At 41.1% G+C, this 21556-nt stretch overlaps 1 protein-coding gene across 1 annotated transcript; it reads left to right on the top strand.

Moving 5' to 3' along the window:
• Nucleotides 1-247: 247 nt before the first annotated feature.
• DIPK2A (divergent protein kinase domain 2A) lies at nt 248-21239 on the top strand (the record flags this gene model as incomplete). Its single annotated transcript, XM_080695926.1, has 3 exons — nt 248-904; nt 17005-17308; nt 20908-21239. The coding sequence occupies 3 exons, from the start codon at nt 248-250 to the stop codon at nt 21237-21239; spliced, it is 1293 nt and encodes a 430-aa protein (XP_080552052.1).
• Nucleotides 21240-21556: the final 317 nt, after the last annotated feature.

The raw sequence follows: 21556 nt of genomic DNA, 5'->3' as shown, positions 1-21556 counted from the left end.
CGCCCGCGGCCGGGGCGGGCCGGGCGCGTGCGCGCGCGCTCCCTCCCGCCGCGTCCCCGCGCTCGCTCCCGCCCCCTCCCGCGCCGCTATAACTTGGCCGGCGCGGAGCGGGCGCCGCCGGAGTCGGAGGGCGGGGAGCGCGGAGCCGGGAGCCCGGAGTTGCGCGGCGAGCGGCCGGCGGAGTCGCGGCGCGCCGGGTCGGGGCCGGGCGCCGGGCCGTCCCGCGGCGGGCGGGCGGGCGGGCGGGATGTGGCGCCTGGTGCCCCCGAAGCTGGGCCGCCTGTCCCGCTCGCTGAAGCTGGCGGCGCTGGGCTGCCTGCTGGTGGTGATGCTGCTGCACTCGCCGTCGCTGCTGGCGTCCTGGCAGCGCAACGAGCTGGCCGACCGGCGCTTCCTGCAGCTCAATAAGTGCCCGGCGTGCTTCGGCACGAGCTGGTGCCGCCGCTTCCTCAACGGGCAGGTGGCGTTCGAGGCGTGGGGCCGCCTGCGCCTGCTGGACTTCCTCAACGTCAAGAACGTGTACTTCGCGCAGTACGGCGAGCCCCGCGAGGGCGGCCGCCGCCGCGTGGTGCTCAAGCGCCTGGGCTCGCAGCGCGAGCTGGCGCAGCTCGACCAGAGCATCTGCAAGCGGGCCACCGGCCGGCCGCGCTGCGACCTGCTGCAGGCCATGCCGCGCACCGAGTTCGCGCGCCTCAACGGGGACGTGCGGCTGCTCACGCCCGACGCCGTGGAGGGCTGGTCCGACCTGGTGCACTGCCCCTCGCAGCGCCTGCTCGACCGCCTGGTGCGCCGCTACGCCGAGACCAAGGACTCGGGCAGCTTCCTGCTCCGCAACCTCAAGGACTCGGAGCGCATGCAGCTGCTGCTCACGCTGGCCTTCAACCCCGAGCCGCTGGTGCTACAGGTAGGCGGGGGGGGGGGTGCGGGGAGGGGGCGGCGCCCCCGGGATGCCCCGGGCGCTGGCGGAGACGGAGCGTCCGCCGGCTGCTCCCTGTCACCTAGGCTCCGAGCATCGCAGCCCCGCTTCGACGCCAGAGGGAGTGCAGCCTTTGCACCGCTCCCCAAAGGTCTCTCCCGCGAGTTGCCTTCCGTCCCCCGTGCTCCCCAGTCTTTCTGATTTTTTTTTTTTCTTTATGCACCCTGGGATAAAAGGCTGGGAGGTCCAGGGCGCGCGGGGAGCCAGCCCCACCACCTCTTTCTTTCTTTCTTTCTTTCTTTCTTTCTTTTCTTTTCTTTTCTTTTCTTTTCTTTTCTTTGCGAGCGGTTCTTGGATCTCGCTCGCAGTGTTTCCCTTTGCTGCCCCGCGTGGCTGGCCTAACTTCGGCCCCAGACAGTCTTGCGTCTTTATTTCTTAGTTTTTTATTTATTTATTTATTTATTTATTTATTTATTTATTTATTTTTACCTGGCAGGACTTCAGAAAGAGCTTTCTTCGGGGGCCCAGTAAGGGAGATAAGGTCAGAGAATGGGACAGCGGTCAGGGAAGGGGTTTCATCCAGGGGCCAGCCCAGCTTTGGCTGGAGTTAGGATCTAAGACACAGGAAGAAAAAGTAAGGCAGCGTTAGGTTGGAGCCTTCCAGGCCAAAGGCCAAGCCCGGACATTTTCACCCTGACTGTGACCTGCCCTGTTCATCTGGTAATCTGGTTGAAGGAAGGGGATGAAATGTTAGGTCAGGGCGAGAAATCTGGACAGGAGGCTCTGCTCGCTTACCTAGTTGCGTTACTTGCTTTATTTTGAAAGTAAATGTCCCTTTTGGGAGAGTAGGATGGAAGCTTCCACTGGTGAGAGCAACGAGAAAAAAAACAACTGTTTACCTTTGCAGTAGTATTTACTTGGGAAACTTCACATTCTCACCCAGCCCTCGTGCTGTGTCACAGCTCCAGAGCTGTGGGCTTGTGATTCTCCTTTGATAACTGCAGGAAAAGTTGCCCCGCTCTGTTTTCCTGACAGATACAAGGGGGGAAATTAACCACAACTAATTTTGATATAGTTCACACACCCTTTCTGTCCTGCTAAGAATGTTACTAATGGCTGATGGGCTTGTACACAGGGGGATAAAATAAATCTAAAATGCGCGAATAGGAACGTACAGTATTTATTGTTAAATCTTCCAACTAGTCATTTTAGTTAAACCAACTTGGATTAGTTCAGCTAAATAATCTTAACAGAAATATTTTGCCTCAAAGGAAATTTTAGTGTGGGTGGTGGGTCTTAGTAAAATTTGAGGTATCACCCAATGTGTGTAATGGGTTAACTTTAACGTCCTATTACATATTAAATATTGCTGTCTGAAAATGAATACTGTGTAAAGCTAGTTAGACTTCCTTCCAAGAAATTTATTTTATTCAGTAGTTCCCAAACTAGTTAGTCCTCTGAAGGTTGAGTCTGTATTTGAAACTTTTTTCCACTTAAGCTTTCTTTTCAATTTAAGAAGTAGAAATCCTATTGTTTATATAAACGACGTTTGTCCCTGGGGAAAGCTTTAGCAATGTATTTTGCTAAAGTAAATAATCTGTCCACATCTCTGGGACCCAAACGTTTTGTAAGGGGCTATTTTACTAATTCGGGCTATTTTACTAATTTCTATATTTGAAACACTGGTTGCCTATTGGGTTTTTTTTAGGTAATTCTGAGTATTGATATATTAGAAGCAAGTAATATTAGGACCCGTATTTTTTTAAATACAATTTATCTGGTTCTTCATAAACACAAACATACTGATGGCATCTGAATTTAAGAATCTTTGGTATGTGACTTACACTAAAGAAGTGAGCTTTATTTAGGAAGCTTTTCTATGTTGAAGTTCTCTTGGTGTTTGTAGTTTGAGATAGTCAAGTGTGCTATTTTTATCCTTAGTGATAAACAACATTTCTGAAACAAAGTTATATGTTTATTATAATGTAGTTGTTATACAGTTTGTGAGAAAATATGTATCAACAGTGTAGACTGTTACATTTGTGAATTGCATTTTGAATTTAAACAACTCAGTGCCCAGGAATAGTATTAAATACTTCACAGCCTGTTTCATAAGGTGAAATACAGATTTTGGCATTTTTACTGCTAGTCAAGTCATATTAACATGTTAGTTTTTTTTTTAACATGATAAGGAAATAGAATAAGACCTTTTAAAATAAGAGATCTTCATGGATCTGCTACTTTCTGCATAGAATCAGTGTTAGGTAAAAGTCTGTGAGGTCAGAAGTGTGAGCAACGTAATTAAAGATTGATGATAGTATAAAACCACTGAAATAAAAAATCTCAAAATTTTGTACTCTCCTACAGTTTTTATACAATAATTCAAAAGCTGTTGTATCTGAGAACTCTATTACTTTTTATTAGCTAGGCAAGCTACATTTTTAGTCTTTACAGGCCTCTATAAAACTATAGTATTGTTTGTGGTAGTTAGTATTAGGATATTAATTAATACTGATAGAAAAACTTACTCAAATTTGGCCCTCTTCCTAAATATATTTTTTGCTTCATGTAGATTAAAACAGTGTTTTAAAGACAGGTACAAGTATGTGTTTTACAGCTTAAGAAGAAACTTAAATTTCTTTTTTCCAGGAGAGGGAGCTACTTATCGAATTTTTAGACAATTGATGACAAACTAGATTTTTCTTATCTTCTCTTGGCCCCAAATTAACTATTTTAGGGGAAAAAGAAGTCTTTGGAACTAACTTCATCAAACTGTCTTAATAAAAGCTTCATATAATAAATATGCTTTCAAGATAAGCATTTAAAAATCTTGTGGATAATATGCTAAAGAATTGAAAGATACATATTAATTTAACCCATTGGCCTCTTCTGATTTTAAGGTACAGTAAACATTGAAGTTTCTGTTCTGTTTTGAAGCAGATGTGAAAGGTATTGTCAACAAGATTTATGCACACACTTATCTATGTAGGCTATATAATAACTTGCAACACAAATTTTCCAATATGAAGAAGACAGTAGGAGAGTACAGCTCTCATTGTTAGACGGTTTACTAACTTACTGCAGCCTGTCTAGCCCTTAGGGAAGTTGTACTGCCATAGAATTATCTTCTGAAAAACTGTTACAAACAACAGCAAGGTAATACTAGTAATAACGTTACTGTTTACTCTGATACCTTCTTTTTTTTCTTTACATTTTCACTTCATCAAGAGGTGCAGTTCAAGTGCCAAATTATGCCATAGTCCTCTGGGGCTCTGTGTTGATTTTTGTATTATGTAATAGTCTTGGAAAATGAAAAATTGAAGTGTCATAGAAATTGGCTTAGTAAGTTACTTTACTAGTAAACATCTATTATTATTCATGTTTACCTGTTCTTAAATTTATAGAGACTGTGTTTGTTTGAGACAAAGAAGAAAGATGCTTTTTGGATTTCTTGAAGCCCAGACCATATCTTTGACTTTGACCTGGGTGTACTTAAGAGTCGAACATGATCTTATTCATAGAAAGTGAATAACGCTCTTCGTCTTTTGGTCTTTCAGGGGGAGGAACTGTTTTACTATTGTATTTGTAGAACTTTATTTGCCTTAAATTTTCAGAATTATGGCTTAATAGGACTTGATTTTTACCGTGTATAACTATCACTGTTCAAGATATGGCTGCTGAGCCTTCATTGTATTTCTTGCAAATGGCAAACTGTATGCAGAGCATTGATAGGGGCATGATTTAGCGAATAAGGTAAAAATAGTAACTTTAATCACATAATGCATTTGGTTTGCTGCTTTGAAGCTTATTTGGGATATTAATCATATTATAAAGAGTGGTGATTCTGACTATCAATGGTACCTGTGGTTAGGCTGATTTCATCCTTTCCTATATTAAGGAATGAGTTTATTTTATTTTTGTACTTTTATTGGTGCACTGTAGCCCACATCATAACGTAGTTCACAGTGGGCTTCCCCCAGCCCGCTCCCTTCCCACTCCTCCCCCTCCCCCTCCCCCTCCCCCTCCCCCTCCAGGGATTGAGATTGACCGGCAGTGTCCATGAAGTGATTCCTTCATTGAGTGAATGGTGTTTTTGTCTTAAAACAATTTACATAGAGATGAATATACTTTAAAGGACACTGCTGAAAAATATTTTTTGAAGTAAACAAAGAAGAAGAGATGATAGCTATCGAGCTGTTACTTTGGACAAGTTGAGATAAGCATTTTTATGGAATTCACTTTCCTCACTCTAAAATGAGGCTATTAGTCTAGGTCCTTTCCTTTGCTAACCCAACATCCTGGGGCTCTCAAATTCTTGATTGATCTGAGAAATTTTTTCTTTTTTTTCTTTTCTTTTTTTTTTTTTTTTTTCTATTTTAGCTGTCTTCTGAGTTTGGTTTTAACCGACGGGTTCCTCTGAAAGAGAAAAGCGGATTGTGTCCTTGGGTACTAAGTTTTTGTCGGAGCACAAGTTGCGGACTAGGACCCATATCGAGCCTTTCTTCCCACGCCTAGACTTTCACACACATGAAAACAAAACAAAATCAAGAGATTTCCTTGAAGGGGGGAAATACAGAGTTAAGTATAGCCAAACCTCTTGTGAGACAGCAACAGTTTGTAGACACTCAAAGTTTTTCAAACAACAGCTGAGGGAGACCCCCTGCTTTTCTTCATTGGCTCCTGCTTTAGTGACACTGAGTTCTTGGATTTAGACTTGAGGACACATTGGAGACTGGGCACGTTAAACTGGAGAACACAGGAGAGCACTTTTGCTCTATTAAGTTAATAAGCTTTGGAACTTTTTCTGTTTTCATTTGAAGTTTCATCGATACTTTTGACACTTGGAAGTTCTTCATGTAAAGACAGACCAAAAAAAAAAAGCCGGGTGTGGTGGCACACGCTTATAATCCCAGCATTAGGGAGGCTGCGACAGGAAGATTTGGTTTCGTGGGCAGCCTCAGTTACTTAGGTCCTCTGCAACCCAATGAGACCCTGACTCAAAGAGTGGGCTGGGGTGTAGCTCAGAGGTACAATGCCCCTGGGTTCCATCCCCAGTACTGGGGAAAAAAAAGGCAAAAATAATAAAACAGTTTTCATACCTCAGGTCCCAAAAAGGAGGGAGTATTTTATTTTATTTTAGAAAGATTCTCGGAACAGATACCACCATTACGAAACCATCATTTCAGGACCAGTGGAGCAGAATCATTTGACATCCTTGTCTTGGTGCTAGGCTTACTGGTACATTTTGACTATGATTAATATTGTCCTTCCTGTGTTTTTGCCTCATTTTCAGAATGCTCGTGTTTCCAGTGTGTGGGTTAGTACATCCTCATCACGTGTTCCTGTAAAGAGTAAACTTGCTTTTCTTGTGGGGTTCTCTTTCCTAGATATGGGTGGCTAGTTTCCAAGGGGATCATCGGACTGGTTTTTATTCTTGTTTTTCTGCTTGTGTGCTCTGGCCTACTTCCTAGGTTGCTGTCATTGCTGTTAACTTTTCCCAAGTGCTCACTTCTTTCTTTCCTTTACCCATATATTAAACTAATAATAGCTTAAGAATATAAAACCTATTTTTTGTACACATAGGGTGAATTTTAGAAGTCTTTTTTTTTTTTTTTTTTTTTTGCGGGTCTGGGAGTGGAACCCAGGGGCATTTAACCTCTGAGCTGTACCCCCTGCCCTACTTTTTATTCTTAATTTTGAAACCGGGTCTCACTGAGTTGCAGATGGCCTCACTGAGTAGCTGAGGCTGTCCGCGAACCACGATCCTCTGGTCTCAGCCTCCCGAATGCTGGGATCACAAGTGTGCGCCACCACGCCTGGCCTAATAGTTGTAGAAGTCTTAAGAGTGAAAAGTGATAGTATAAGATGAAGATGGTTATTGATCCTTATAAACCCTGGAGGGTTTTAAGTTAATATATTAAAATATTTTATCCAATGCATAGATTTTTGATAGGAAGTTATCTGTAAAGGACCTGGGAGCTCTTGGACTTAAAGTCTGAAGAACTGAATTTTATTTTTGTTCATTTGGCAAGTAGTATCATTATAAGGCATTTGGACTAAAAGGGTAGAAAGACTGTTGGAGGCAGAAAGTAGGTGTGTGTGTGTGTGCGCGCGCGCGTGTTTTCACAATCAGTAATCCCTAAAACAGAGGTGTATGCACACTGTCAGATGACTCACTTATGGGGGGGCACTTGGGTGTAGCTTGGCAGGAGTGGGTACCAGGGAAGTTTCTAGGAGGAACTGAGTTGTGAGGGATGAATGGGATCTTGCCCGTATGGGAATTGGGGGGCCTGCCAGGGGTGGTAGGAGACAGTACTCAAACAGCGTACGATTCATATTCCATATTACTAGAGTTATTGCATGGCACTGAGCAAATCACATAAGTGTTTCAGATCCTGGGGCTTTAATCAGCAAAATGGGGAGGTTAATACTTAACCAACAGAATTATTTTTAAAAGATGAAAGGAGATGGGTGTTTTCAAGTAGCATATGTAAAACGTCTTTAATTGTAAAGTCTTTTGCAATATACTCTTTGCGAGTCAGCTTGTTCAAATTTTAGAGTTTATAGTAGTAGAAAAGTTCCTCAGTGCATTATGGTGACAGCTGTCTCAGAAATACTAACATAAATTTTACTTTTCCCATTGAGAGTATTCCGACATCGTCTTCCTTACGTCTCCCCTACGCGTGCTGGAGTTGTGCCTTGACTATTAGCTGTTTTCTCAAGCTATAGTTTATGGAGAATGGTGATCTTAAAGGGGCAAGGGATTGATCCTATATAAAGTAAAATGAATAGAATATTCAGGAAAAGGGTTGGATACAGTTTCAGAAATATGAAGCAAATAGTTTTTCTCTGTGAATCATTAGTTTAATAATTCTATACAAAAAATGGAGGTTATAGCCGGGCGTGGAGGCGCACGCTTGTAATCCCCCCCAACTTGGGAGGCAGAATCAGGAGGATCACAGAGGTTCGAAGCCAACCTCGCTGGCTTAAGAGACCCTGTTTCCAAATAAAAATATGTTAAAAAAAAATAGGTGTCTGGGAGTGCAGCCCAGAGGTAGAAGGGTTTCCAGGAATCCCAGTAACACACACACACACACACAAAAAAAAAATGGAGGTTATGTTTAGGATATGTATGAGCATTCCTAGAATATTAGAAGATTTATTACCTGAGGGAAGTATTTTGCTTCAGGGTCTTCCTATTTTTCCTTTTCTGTACTCGTTCAGGGTCTTAATTGTGAAGAGACCTGACAGAATCTTCTAGCATTGCTCACTTAGTGCCAGGCAGGAGTGCTTGCTGCGTGGTTGGCAGGCCAGGGCCCAGTCTGCATAGCCTTGGCTTTCTGGAGCCCTAAGTGTGGGCCTCGAACAAAAAAGATAACTAGATGTTACATACTCTGAGGGGAACAGGAAGTGGTCTGGTGACCCGAGCGCTGGATTCGGGTGGACAAGTACTTTGAATTGAGTGGTCAGAAATAGTGACATGAAGCTAAAGTGTGAATGATGGGGAAAAGCCGAAGGTGCCAAGGTCTGCAGGCTGAAGTGTTTGGGGCCAGAGGGACGCAAAGCAGGATAAAAGTCAGCAAGTAATGGTAGGCTATAGGATGGAGGTAGGCAAGGGATAGGTCCTGTGTGACTTTGTAACCATATTTAATGAGCTGAGATTTTAATTTTAGAGCAGCAGGGAATCATAGAAGTGGTTTTTAGCAGAGTCTAATTTGTGAAGAATGGGTTAAGAGGGGGGAGAGGGCAATCAGGGAGGGAGGCTTTGCACTGGAGAGATAGATCCTAGTGGTTTAGATTAAGATGTTTGTAGTTGAGGTTAGGAAAAGCAGTCAGACCCAGTATAGTTCAGAGAAATAGCTCCTTAAATCTTACTGTTGTAGGTTAGGGTATGAAGAAAAGGGGAAAAAAGGGTTATTTCTCTTTTGATGTTTGGTCTGAGCAACTACTTTGTGACCGTTCCTTATTCTGTGAGAAAGCCCAGAGAACAACTGGTTTAAGGAAGTGAGGATTAGGTTTTAGCTATCCTAAATATAAGGCAATAGCCAGGGTGCTAATTGAAAATGGGGGAGCCGGGCGTGGTGGTACACGCTTCTGATCCCAGTACTTGGGAGGCTGAGACAGGAGGATCCCTCAGGTTCAAAGCCAGCCTCAGCTGCCTAGTGAGGCTCTCAGCAATTTAGTGAGACCTGTTTCCAAACAAAATATAAATAGGTCTGGGAGTATAGCCCAGAGGTAGAAAGACTGAGTTCTACCCCCAGTACCACAAAAAAAAAAAAAGGAAAGAAAATACTCAATGGAGGGGGGCATTGTGCTGTTAGTGGGTACCTTGCTGTTCTCTGTAAATTCACATTGGGTTTTAAAGCAGGACTTGTCAGGCTGTTTAATGAAATCAGATCTTGATTAAGGAAAAGTATGGTAGTGGCTTTAGGTTACTGGGTTCAATAGAAGCTTATCGCATTTTTTATTTTGTTTTTATTGGGAGTAAATGTTTGAGTATGGTGTTTGTAGTTATAAATTCAAGTTAGAAATGTGAATCTCAGTTGCTGGTTGAGAGTAGTTAAAAAAGGGTTAGTTGAGATTAGTAAACGTATGCATATTTAAAACTTGTAGCCCAGAGTCTTTGGGGAGGCATTTTTAAAGCTACTTATTCTAAAACATAATTTATTTCTATTAAATTCAGGTAGGTTTTCTTCTTACTAATGTATTTTGACATTGGTTTCCAATTTTAGACACAGCTATTGGACATGATATTCAGAAAACACAACCTTGCTATTTTCAAAGCATTGCTTAATGTTGGAATTTGAGGTGGGTGGAAAATGGCATTCAGAAAATTATTTTGTGATAAATGAAACACTGGGACTTAAAAATCTTGAGGTTGTTACGCTCTGATAGTATTTGTAGTGGATTTTGGCCACTATTTGGCAGTATAAAAGAAGAAGCTAAAGTCTTGGAGAAATTTTAGCAAAAATCGGGTAAGCATTAAATCATCGCAGTGATTTTATTGAATTCCCCCTCCAGACAGTTCACAAAACTGTGAACACATTCGGCTGTCACCAGCACAGCACAGTTGACTAATCTGTATGAACAGCTGTTATAACATGCAATACCACAATGGGATATCATTCAAATTGGGGCTTTTAAAAACAATTTTAAATTGCACATTTAAACTTTTTTATGTTTTTGATGACATGTATTTTCTGAAGAGTATTTTCAGGTTTACATTTTTTTTTAAATATTCTCTACAGAAATGCTAGTGATATAGAGAATCCAATGACTAGATCTTAGATTGTATATTTTAATTATTGATAAACTGTTTTGAAAGCTATTTATCCTAGGAATTCCTTCCTTTTTTTTTAAAGTCAGTGTTGAGTGGTAGCAGGTTCTGCGTTCCCTTGTTTTATCTTTTTAGATGAACTACAAAGTTGTGTTCTTTTTAATAGAAAGTTGGGAGGTGATGAATGGTTATAAAATGTGTATTTTTCTATGAAAGGAATTTTTACCTTGTAAAATTAGCATATGAACATAACTTTTGGTCACACAGGAGAAAAAGCAATAAAACACAAGTACTTCTCAGGTTGACCTTATTTTAATCTACAAGCCTCATTGACATTTTTTGTTTGAAAATAAGGAAATCTAGTATACACTGTTTTATATACCTTTACTCATGCATCCATGTCTACGATTTTATGGCTGTTAGGCCGTTTAGAATAAAGTGGCCTTACTAACACAGCAGGACTATGTCTATTGATCAAAAGTTCTATCTCGATTGGTTTTTGGAATACTGTCACATATCACAGATACTGGTTGGCTCTGGAATGTAAGATAATCATGAACATTAAGGTTTGACATGTATTCATTTTTTTCTGGGTCCCAACGCGATCTGTTCCTCACCACCCTCTCCAGAGCTCACTGCCTCAAGCCATTTTCTTTATTCATTTTGCCAATGCTTCATTGGCCTTTTTTCATTACCAAGAAGACAGCTTCTCCCTTCAACATATGCCTGGAATGTTCCTACTCCCCCAATCCCATTCTGTCTAATAGTATTTCTTCCTTTAGGCTCGGCCTGAGACCTGGCAGGGTGGATAATCTTACATTATTTTTGCAGCACAATGTTTGTTTCGGATGCTGCTACATATTGTATATACTGTCCCTTTCCTAAAATTAGAAAATTCTAAAACAGAAGGGTATTAGATTGAAAAATTGTACCAATTCTGTCTTGTTTGTTTGCTGTATTTGTTTTGGTGCTTGGATTGAACCCAGGGGCATTTTACCCCGCCCCAGCTAAGCCCCCAGCGCCTATTTTTTCTTTTGTTTTTGAAACAGGGTCTCCTTAGGTTGCTAAGTTGTGGAGGCTACCCTCAAACCTGCAATCCTCCTGTGTCAGCCTTCCAAGTACTGGGATTACACAGTTGTGGCTTCATTCTGTCTTTTGAATCCATTTTTATTTTTGCAAAAAGAATTACAGCTGAGCTGGACATGGTGGCACGCACCTCTAATCTCATGGAGGCTGAGACAGGTGGATCACAGGTTTGAGGCCAGCTTTAGCAACTTAGCAAGACTCTGTTTCCAAATAGGTATGGGGATATAGCTTGGAGGTCGAACGCCCCTGTATTTAATCCCCGGTGATCTTCCTCCCCCGCAACACACACACAGAATTACAGCTGGCCCGCATCGCCTCTTATCTTTGTGACTTTGGGCAAGTTAGCACCGTGCCACTAAGACCGAGTTAGATTTATACTTCAGGTACCCTCCAACTCTAGATTTCTTGACTTCACATCCCCTTTTATTGATCATTAAGACATAATGATTTGCTTTTGATTTAAATAGTGATGGGTTGATTTCAGCAGTTGGAATTTGCTTTGCAGTGCTCACCTGAAAGTGGGAAGCAACTTAAAGTGCCATGTTTATGTGTGTGCATGCTCCCAGGTCTTCAGTCTCGCATTCCTGCTGCTCTATGCTTAAGATGTTCCACGTACTTCTCATAGAGTAACCGATTTGCAGAGCCATTACTCAAGGACGATGAAGATGATTCTGTAGTGAGTCCTGGTTATATTTGGAAGGTGTTGGTTTGTAGATGTTAGCAAAATGAACATATACCTTGGTAATTGGATTTCACTATTAAATTTATAAAATAGGTCCATATATTGATTTCCTTTGTTCCTTGAATCGCCTGCTGAATATGGCGCACAAATATTATTCCAGTTATATGGAGAAGAAACCAGAGCTCTAAAAAGTTATTGTTTTGCTATAATAACTTTTGTTACGTCCAGTTGGATGTAGAAGTTTGAGGTAGACATCAGAATCTAGTTGTAGCCAGGCGCGGTGGCGCACACTTGTAATCCCAGTGCTTGAGAGGCTGAGACAGGAGAATCACAGGTTGAAGCCAGCCTCAGCTACTGAGGCCTTTCCCAACTTAGACTGTATTTCAAAACTAAAGAATACAAAAAAATAGGACTGGGATGTCACCTTGGAAGTAGATTACCCCTGTGTTCAATCCCCAGTACCACACATAACCACTAGAAATCTAGAGGTGGAATTTTGAACCCGGTTTTCTGCTAATATACTATACTATGTACCCCTTTAAATGTAAACATTTTGTTAAGTATTCTATTATCAAGGTTATCTGTTTTATACTGTGAGGTATATAAACTTCTTAATCTTTAACATTGAGTATGTACACGATATCACCCCCACAATGGATGATGGCCCTAGTGGTTTTGTGTCCTCGTTTCTGAAACTTTGGCCTTGAGATACTGTCATTGAACACAATATTGTTACTGATGATATTTGGGTTTTCATGATATTCAAGAAGTAGCTTGCGGTTCTCTTACCAAAAAAATTAAAAGTGCACAGACATGGTAATTTATATTAGGTTTCATATTCAAAGTAGTTTATGCAAATTAACAATGAAGTTATTTATAGTATCTATTTAAATCTTACCTTAAAGGTATCTATATTGGGCCTAATTCTTAGCCACATTTAGCCAAGTTTGTTTGTTTGTTTATTTTCTGGAGCTAGGATTGGAACCCAAGGCCACCCACACATTTATAGGCAAGAACCCTACTAATGAACTGTGTCTCCTCCCAAGTTTCTATTTTTTATTTTTACATTTATAGTGATAGTTCAAAAACAGTCTTTGTGTTATCACCAACTCAGTTAAAAATACACTAATAGAAAATAAATATATAGTTTTGTAACTTTTTTGCTTTGTACAATCTTAACTAATACTTACTTTTAACAGCTTTTTATATTTTACCAGAGCCAGGCGTGGTGGCACATGCTTATAATCCCAGTACTTAGGAGGCTGAGACACAGGAGGACTGTAGGTTCAAGGATGGCCTCAGTTACTTAGGGAGGCTCTTTGCAACTTACACCCTGTTTCAAAATAAAGAATAAAAAGTTGGGCTGGGGTATATCTCAGAGGTAGAATGCCCCTGGTTCAACTCCTAGTACCGCAAAATACATACATAAAAAAGAGTACCTCCATTGGGCGTGGGGCACTCTTGTAATCCCAGTACTTGGAAGGCCGAGACAGGAGGATCGTGCAGGTTCGAAGCAAGCTCAGCTGGCTTAAGAGACCCTGTTTCCAAATAAAATATAAAATAGGTCTGAGAGTATAGCCCGGATGTAGAAGGGTTCCATCCCCAGTACCACCAAAAAAAAAAAAAAAAAAAAAAAAAAAAGAGTACCTCCAATCCAACTAGAATTAATACCATTTCAAGCTTAAGCTTCTTCCTTCATTTGAGAAGTAGTTGTACATTTTTTAGTTGTAAATAGTTCATTAAAATAATATTATGTATTTATGGTACTAGGAGTATAAAATATATGTATACATGTACTTTATGACATATATTCAAGCCTGATTAAAAACCAAGAAAAACTAGAGTTTCTCCAATCCAGCTAGAATTAATACCATTCCAAGTTTAAGCTTCTTCCTTCAGTTGAAAATACATTTTTAGTTGCAAATAGTTCATTAAAATAGTAGTTCATTGAAATAATCACAGTATTTCAGATTACATGGATTATACTTGTTCTAGGCAATTTAAAAATCCAGTTTTCATATTTTGTTTTAAAAGAAGAAAATTTAGACCTCTATAATAAACATCTTAGCTTCTGTGTTTTATGCCCTTATGAAGTTTGGTAATCAGGAAAAGCTTGTTTTTCATATTGCTTAATATACTTAGCAAATCTAAGCTTTGATGTCTTAAAATTTTCTCTTTCAAACTCTGCTTGACCATGGTAATCTGGTTCTAAGCCAGGATTGCTTTAAATGCAAATCAGGAATATTTTGGCTTCCCCTGAGCATTTTTTTTTTTTTGGTACTACAGTGTATTCAATAGAATTCTGTTCTCATTAAGGAAATTTTAGTTATTTTGGTTATACAATGAAAAATTCTTGTCAAAGGAGCACATGCTCTGAATTCATTTACTAAAGTTCTTTCAAAAGATTAGGTAGCAAACTATATGAAAGAATTGTCGTGCTCTTCTTAAAAAATGAGGCATAACAAGATTTCAGTTAAAATGATCAGAAGTCACTCTGTGAATATAAAGTCGCCCAGTGTGGCATTCGGTCATATATTTCACTCTGTTCTGCGAGGGACTTGGGTAATGGAGTGTAGACGCGACTGCAGTGTGCCAGTTGGAATTTCTCCAAAAACAAGGGAGCATTTGTACATGTGCAGATGTTGGCAGGGGCCCCTTTTCTCCTGTTGTCAAAGGCCATTTTCCTTTCACAAAGATGTGTTTGTATCTATTCTACAATATACCATCTGAATAATATGCCTAGAGTCTATGGAGGGGTTTTTGTTTTATTTTGTGCATGACAAAATTACATAATTGCACATATTTACTTTTAGTGTTTTCATTTTTATATCAACGGCTTTATACATGAATGCTTCTGGGTAACAGTTAAGTCCTTTGTAATCATTTGTCTAACTAAAATGTCAAGGTCATGAGGTATTTTAAATTGGGAGGAAAAGCTGAAAAAAATGTGTAGTTAGTAACAGTGGACATGGGCAATCTGTCACTTTTCCCAAGACCCAAAACAAACAAAAAAAAACTGTCGCAAGATTAAAAAAATGTACTAGTAGATACCGTCTCTGACTTAAAGTTTAATCCATTAATTTACTGTATTTAAAGATTCTTAATAGCTAAATCTTTCATATAATTAGCATTTTGTGATGACACTACAGATATTAAAATTTATGAGAAAAGTTATAAAGAGTTGTCCACTGATAGACTGGAAAGAGAACAAAAACAAAAATCAGGAATTATACTGTTTAGTTGTAAAAAAAAAAAACCCTTTTTTTGTTTTAGAGCTGATAAAAATTTTGATGTAAGGATATTCGTGTTCTATAACAAAACATTTGACAGTATTTCTAGCTCAGGCTAAAATTAATATTGCCTATTTTACCAGTTTTCTTATGAGGTAGAAAAAGAGAGCCCCAGCTCTAGCTGATTAGATGTTTTTAGATTGCTCAATTTCGGGCAGTGGAAGTCTCTACTTTTGTAGTAGTCCATGTTTATGCTGCGTATTTTGTCATAGTGATCCTTCATACTCTTCCCAGTTCACCTTCACTCCCCTGTAAAAAGTAGCCAGACTGAGGGAGTGGCTCTTAAAACACACCTCTTATTTTATGATTCTATCTAAGAAATTGCTTAATATTCCACTTCCCATGCTTCTTCCCCTAACCCTCCAGTGCTCATTTTGTAGATAAGGATGTTTCAGCCATAGAAAGTATGTTAGATAAAATCTATCACTTAAGTTGAAAATGGCTTGTTTTTAGTTGTGGGAAGCTTTTCTTCTGATTTAGTATGATAATCTCCCCAGTTAGCTACAAAACCCATTAGACAATCTTGATAAGATGAGGGAAAAATTTGAGGCTGGTGGAAGGTATAAAGAAAATGTGGCCGGGGAAAGGAAAACAAGACTAACCTGAAACCAAAGATGCTTGGAGTCCACAGTTTGCTTTGATAAGGACCAATTTGTTCCTTTCTGACCTTTGGATGTAGGTTTAAAGCCCAAGAATTCCTTGAATTCCACTCCTGCTGGTTGAATCAGGGCCTGCACCATGGACCACATTTTACTGACTGACACTTAGCATACTCGTAAAAGCATACTCGTAATTATTTGCTAGATATCTGTCTGGTCTTCTAACACCTAAGGCTGAACACAGACCCTTTAGTTCACTCTTAAGGCGAACATAGCACAGTACCTGGAAAATAATGTTTCTTTAATAGACCTGCAGTACTGTTCACTCAAAAGATAGAGTGGAGCTGGGCGTGGTGGCACAAGCCTGTAATCCTAGTACTTGGGAGGCTGAGACAGGAGTATCTGGGTTCATGGTCAACCTCAGCTACTTAGTGAGGTCCTCTGCTTGGCAAAAGAACTTAGACTCTGTTTCAAAATATAGAATAAAAAAGCCGGGCATGGTGGCGCACGCTTGTAATCCCAGTACTTGGGAGGCTGAGACAGGAGGATGGCACAAGTTCAAAGCCAGCCTCAGCTATTTAGTGAGGCTCTCAGCAACTTAGTGAGACCCTGTTTTCAATAAAATATAAAAATAGGTCTGGACATGTAGCCCAGAGGTAGAAAGCCCCAGAGTTCTATCCCTAGTACCACATCACAAAAAAGGAAGGAAGGAAGGAAGGAAAAACAAAATAGGTCTGGGGTGTAGCTTGGAGGTAGAATGCCCCTGAGTTCCATCCCCAATACCACACACACACACAAAAAAAGAATAGGTTCATTCCGTTTCCATGAATCCAGAAGATACAGAAAGCATAAATAAACTTGTTGATAAAGACAGTGTCTTGCTTCTTATTGATCAGTTGGGTTCTGAGATTTTGGTAGGTAAGGCTTGTCAGACATTACATTACCTTTAAAATACAGAGTTCTTTATATTTTACCAGGACCATAGTAATGGTATGGAGTAGACAAAAAGGAAGTTTATCTTGAATGAGCTGTTGACTTACCATAAGAAAATCCAAACTCATTCCTAATAGCAATCTTTACTGAGCAGGTCTGGGGAGGGACCTAGGATATTTTCATCATAATCTTTTATAATGTTAAGCTAATTCCTTTTGTAGAGCTTCCCGTCTGATGAAGGTTGGCCATTTGCTAAATACCTTGGTGCTTGTGGAAGAATGGTGGCTGTAAATTATGTTGGAGAAGAACTGTGGAGCCACTTCAATGCACCATGGGAGAAGCGTGTGGACCTCGCCTGGCAGTTAATGGAAATAGCAGAGCAGCTCACAAACAATGACTTTGAATTTGCACTCTACCTCCTGGACGTCAGCTTCGACAACTTTGCAGTTGGTCCTCGAGATGGGAAGGTGATCATCGTGGATGCTGAGAATGTGTTGGTTGCTGACAAAAGATTAATTAGACAAAGTAAGTGTATAACTTTTAGATTTTTTTTTTCCTATGTCAGAAATGATCTCTGTGAAATAAGCCTTGAATTTTCTCTTCTTAGCTGGCAGCCTTGCGTCTTCCTTTGCTTTATATATCTAGTATCAGCAAACACATATTTGTTATACTCTTAGTTGTGTTTCTCCAAATTTAGATAACTATCCTTCGGGTTTAATATGTGCACAAACACACTTTGGTGTATGGTCTTTTTGCATGCTGTGAACTGTATTCTGTGGTTTAGGAGTCTAATGCAGAATTCGGTTTATATTGTTACAGGCTACCAGAAAGACTACTTCATTCATGGAGGCCTCATATCTTTGGGGATCTCTACAGTCAGTCAGTGTTGCTTGTTTTTTTTTTTTTTTTTTTTTTTTTGGCGTGTGTGTGTGCGCGCGCGCATGTGCGCCATGTTGGAGATTGAACCCATGGGCATTCTACCTCTGAGCTCCACCTCCAGCCCTACTTTTATTCTTTATTTGGAAACAGGGTCTCACTAAGTTGTGGAGGGCCCAAGTAGCTGAGGCTGGCCTTGAACCTGGTTCCTCCTTTCTCAGGCTCCCAAGTTATGGGATTATAAGCACGCGCCAACACTTCCGTCTGGTATTGTTTTTAATCATTTAGATGATTCCTAGCGCTGCAGATCTGACTTTAGTTTGACATTCTGATTATTACATCTCACCCCAAATTTTGTTTTCCATTTATTTGTGTTTTCCGCAAGATAGACAAGCAGAGTATCCGAAGTATTTTGAAAATTAAATCATAGGCATATTAAAGTTGAAAGGACAAAGCCTTTATTTTAGAACAAATTCGTTTAGGAAAAGAAACCCAGGTGTTGTTGCCCCATGGTGAGGGCCTTATATTTTACTCCCACGTCCTCCCTTGATAGAAGAGATATAAGGATCTCTAGATTAGCAGAAGCTGCAAATCTGTGGCATCTAACCCGACAGTCATGTATGAGGTTACACCTACCTTTGTAGGATCCTGTTCAGAAATTTTCCCCACGGCCTTACCTGGCTGGGTGCTCCCCACGCTGCTCCTCACTTTGCCTGCCCTGCCCTGGGGCCGGGATCCCGTAGTGGCCTTCCACTCCCCACCTGCCCCTCCCTGCCGCTGCCAGTGTGTGCCATGCGTTTCTTTTGTAAAGCGTATAATCCAGCGAGTTGGGCAATTTGCCAGGGCTTTTAAACTTTTCATTCCACCGTTTGCAGAAATAATTTTTGTGTTTCATTTTATGCAGACATTCCTGGAATAATTGTTACAGCTTTATACTCTAGCTAGTTCCTGACCTTAAGTGAATCCAGCCAAATAGCTTCCGCGGCTCTCCGCTTCGTACAGTGAGCACTCTGTGCTCCTTTAACTCCAGCCAGCGCTTCTCAAGCGCCTCACCGTAGGGTCCTCTGGCCCTTCTGGAAAAGGCCCCATCCATTCATTCACCCTCTTTTCTTTCCACTTTCTAACAAATGACATTTATGTATATGTATTTATTTATTTTGGTACTGGGGATTGAACCCAGTGGCATTTTTACCTCTGAGCTATACCTCTGCCCCCCCATTTTTAAATAGGGTCTCATTAGGTTGCTGAGGGTCTCACTAAATTGCTGAGGCTGGCCTCACTAAATTGCTCCTGTGATCCTCCTTTCTCAACCTTGCAAGTGCTCAGACCACAGGGAATTTGGGGTTTTGGTGTGGCAACTCCTTTGGTTTCCTTCCCTTTCTAATCTCAACCATAAATTCACAGTCAGTGGTACCACCCCTGGGGAAGGGGGATGCTGGCTTGGTGGGGAGAAGGGTAGTAGCTTCTGGTGTAATTGAGATGTTGAATAAAAATAAGGGGGTGTTCCCAGAGGGGCACGGAGTAATTTTTTTTTTCTGAAAAAGGGGCGGTAAATGGATAAGTTGGGGGACATAGTTAAAGCTGCACACATTTCTCTTCTTTCTGGACCATAGCTTCTCCTCGTAGAAAAGAACCTATATCTGTTCTCTTCAACCTCCCACTCAGATCCATCTAATTTCTTTTACTTTCCATAAGCAAGTATATCTAAGAGCCCCTTCTGCTTCTCCTTACTGTTTTTAAATTTTAGGGTATTTGTGTCTGCCCCTTTCTGTCTCCAGTCATCCCATATCCATTAAAACTTGATTCAGGTGTCTGCTTTGGCACTAGCAGGCACCTAACAGGCAAATTGCGGCAGTGACTCTCGATTAGTAACAACTTCTTCAAATTCTTTCCTCTTGTGCTTTCTTTTGACTAGAATGCCAAATTTTAAAGGGCATAAATAAGGTCTCTTTTTCTCCTTTGCTTCAAATTATTATTCATGTAAAATCCAAATTCTTCACGAGGGCAGAACCTGACTTGGCCCTGTTCTGCTTTATTTTTAATGTCCCTGCCCATTGGTTTTTTTTTTTTTTTTTTTTTTTTTTGGTGATACTGGTGTTCCTGGAAGCCCTTCTACTTCCGGGCTACACTCCCAGACCTAGTCTATACTTTTTTTTTTCTTATTTTTAGAAACAGGGTCTCGGAAGCCAGCGCGGCTGGCTTCCAACCTGCGCAATCCTGTCTCCGCCTCCCAAGTGCAGGGATTACAAGCGTGCTCCACCACGCCTGGCGGGATGCTTGTTCTTTTAGAATGACTTTCCGTATCCAGGCTTTCTCAGATGGTTTCCTATTGGTCAGTACCAACCCTCCTCCACATAGCTGTCTACTGATCTGCCAAGCTTTGGCTCCACCAGCACCTGTATGAGTTTTATCACTCATGTTATAGCACAAGTGTTACACTGTTACACCTCCATCCTCAAAGTCACATGTTTCAATGCACTTGTGTCAGTGGCAGCTTACTGAGTATCTTGTAGCTACTCTATTTTATCTATAGTATACAGTATTGCCACTACTATTAGTACCTGCTTTGGAACCTTAACCTTGTCCCGTGCTCGCACCTGTTAATTTGTGTCTCAGGTGTTCCTCCAGGCTGGCCTTTCTTTCTTTGGATTCCTAGCTGCTGTCACCAACTTACACCCAGCCTTCAGCTCAGGGTTATCTTTCTATAAAACAGTCATCAGGATCATGCCAGTGGCCCTGTTTCTCTGGCCTCCTCTGTACTTCCCTGTTTCTCTGCAGCCACAGTCGTCTCGTTTCCTCAACCAGCTGGACCTGACTCCTTTAGGACATGCTTTTGCCTACGCCATCCCAGGCCTCGAGTGCTGCTCTTTCTTGTTTCTTCTAAAACCCAAAGTCAGCCATCCTTCTTGCAGTCTTCGGTAGCCCCAGACAGCGCAGATGCATTCTCTCCAGCCCCGGAGCTTTGTGTTCTACTTTAGGACTCTTTTCATACATGATAGAAAATCAGTAGACTGAACCTGCAAGTGATAGGAACCTGGTCTGATTCTTCTCCTTCTGCCCGACATTGATGAGCTCACAGGAAATGTTTCTGTGAATTCATATATCTAAATGTTTAAATTTATAATCTACCTTTATGTGTAATCGTATAGGATAATTACCATGTTACATAGTGAAATGTTCTAGTTTGGGGAGTAGTGGGAACTCTGTTTTAAAATGTATTTCTCTCTCTCTCTCTCTCTCTCTCTCAGATAAACCTGAAAATTGGGATGTGTGGTATGAGAGCAAATTCGATGACTGTGATAAGGAGGCTTGCTTATCATTTTCAAAAGAAATTCTTTGTTCTCGGGTCACTGTGGACCACAATTATTACGCCGTTTGTCAAAACCTCTTATCCAGACATGCCACCTGGCGTGGTACTTCTGGAGGACTCCTTCATGACCCGCCAAGTGAAATCGCCAAAGACGGCCGGCTCGAGGCCTTACTGGACGAGTGTGCCAACCCAAAGAAGCGCTACGGCAGATTCCAGGCAGCGAAAGAACTGCGCGAATACCTAGCACAGCTGAGTAACAACGTGAGGTAGTCCATGGTGGGCTTGTAGTCCATGGTGGGCTTGTAGTCCATGGTGGGCTTGCTCTTGCATCTCTCCATTTCAATAGCACTGGCAAAACTAAACCACCAAAAACTCTCCGGAAAAAGTGAAATTTGGAAGCGTTCCATTCAGAGTATGATAAACTTGAATTGATAGATACGACGACATTAACATCCAATCAAAGTAAGACATGACTTCAAAATCACATGATGCTTCTGCAAATAAGTATGTTCTTGATTCTTTGGAAACTTGAGATATCATGGACTGCTCTGCTCCCCGCCCCCATGCCTGAGTGGATTAATGAATAT

Source organism: Muscardinus avellanarius (assembly GCF_963383645.1).
Source record: "Muscardinus avellanarius genome assembly, chromosome: 5".
In the NCBI taxonomy this organism is placed as follows: domain Eukaryota; kingdom Metazoa; phylum Chordata; class Mammalia; order Rodentia; family Gliridae; genus Muscardinus; species Muscardinus avellanarius.
This window is presented reverse-complemented; position numbering and strand designations above follow the sequence as displayed.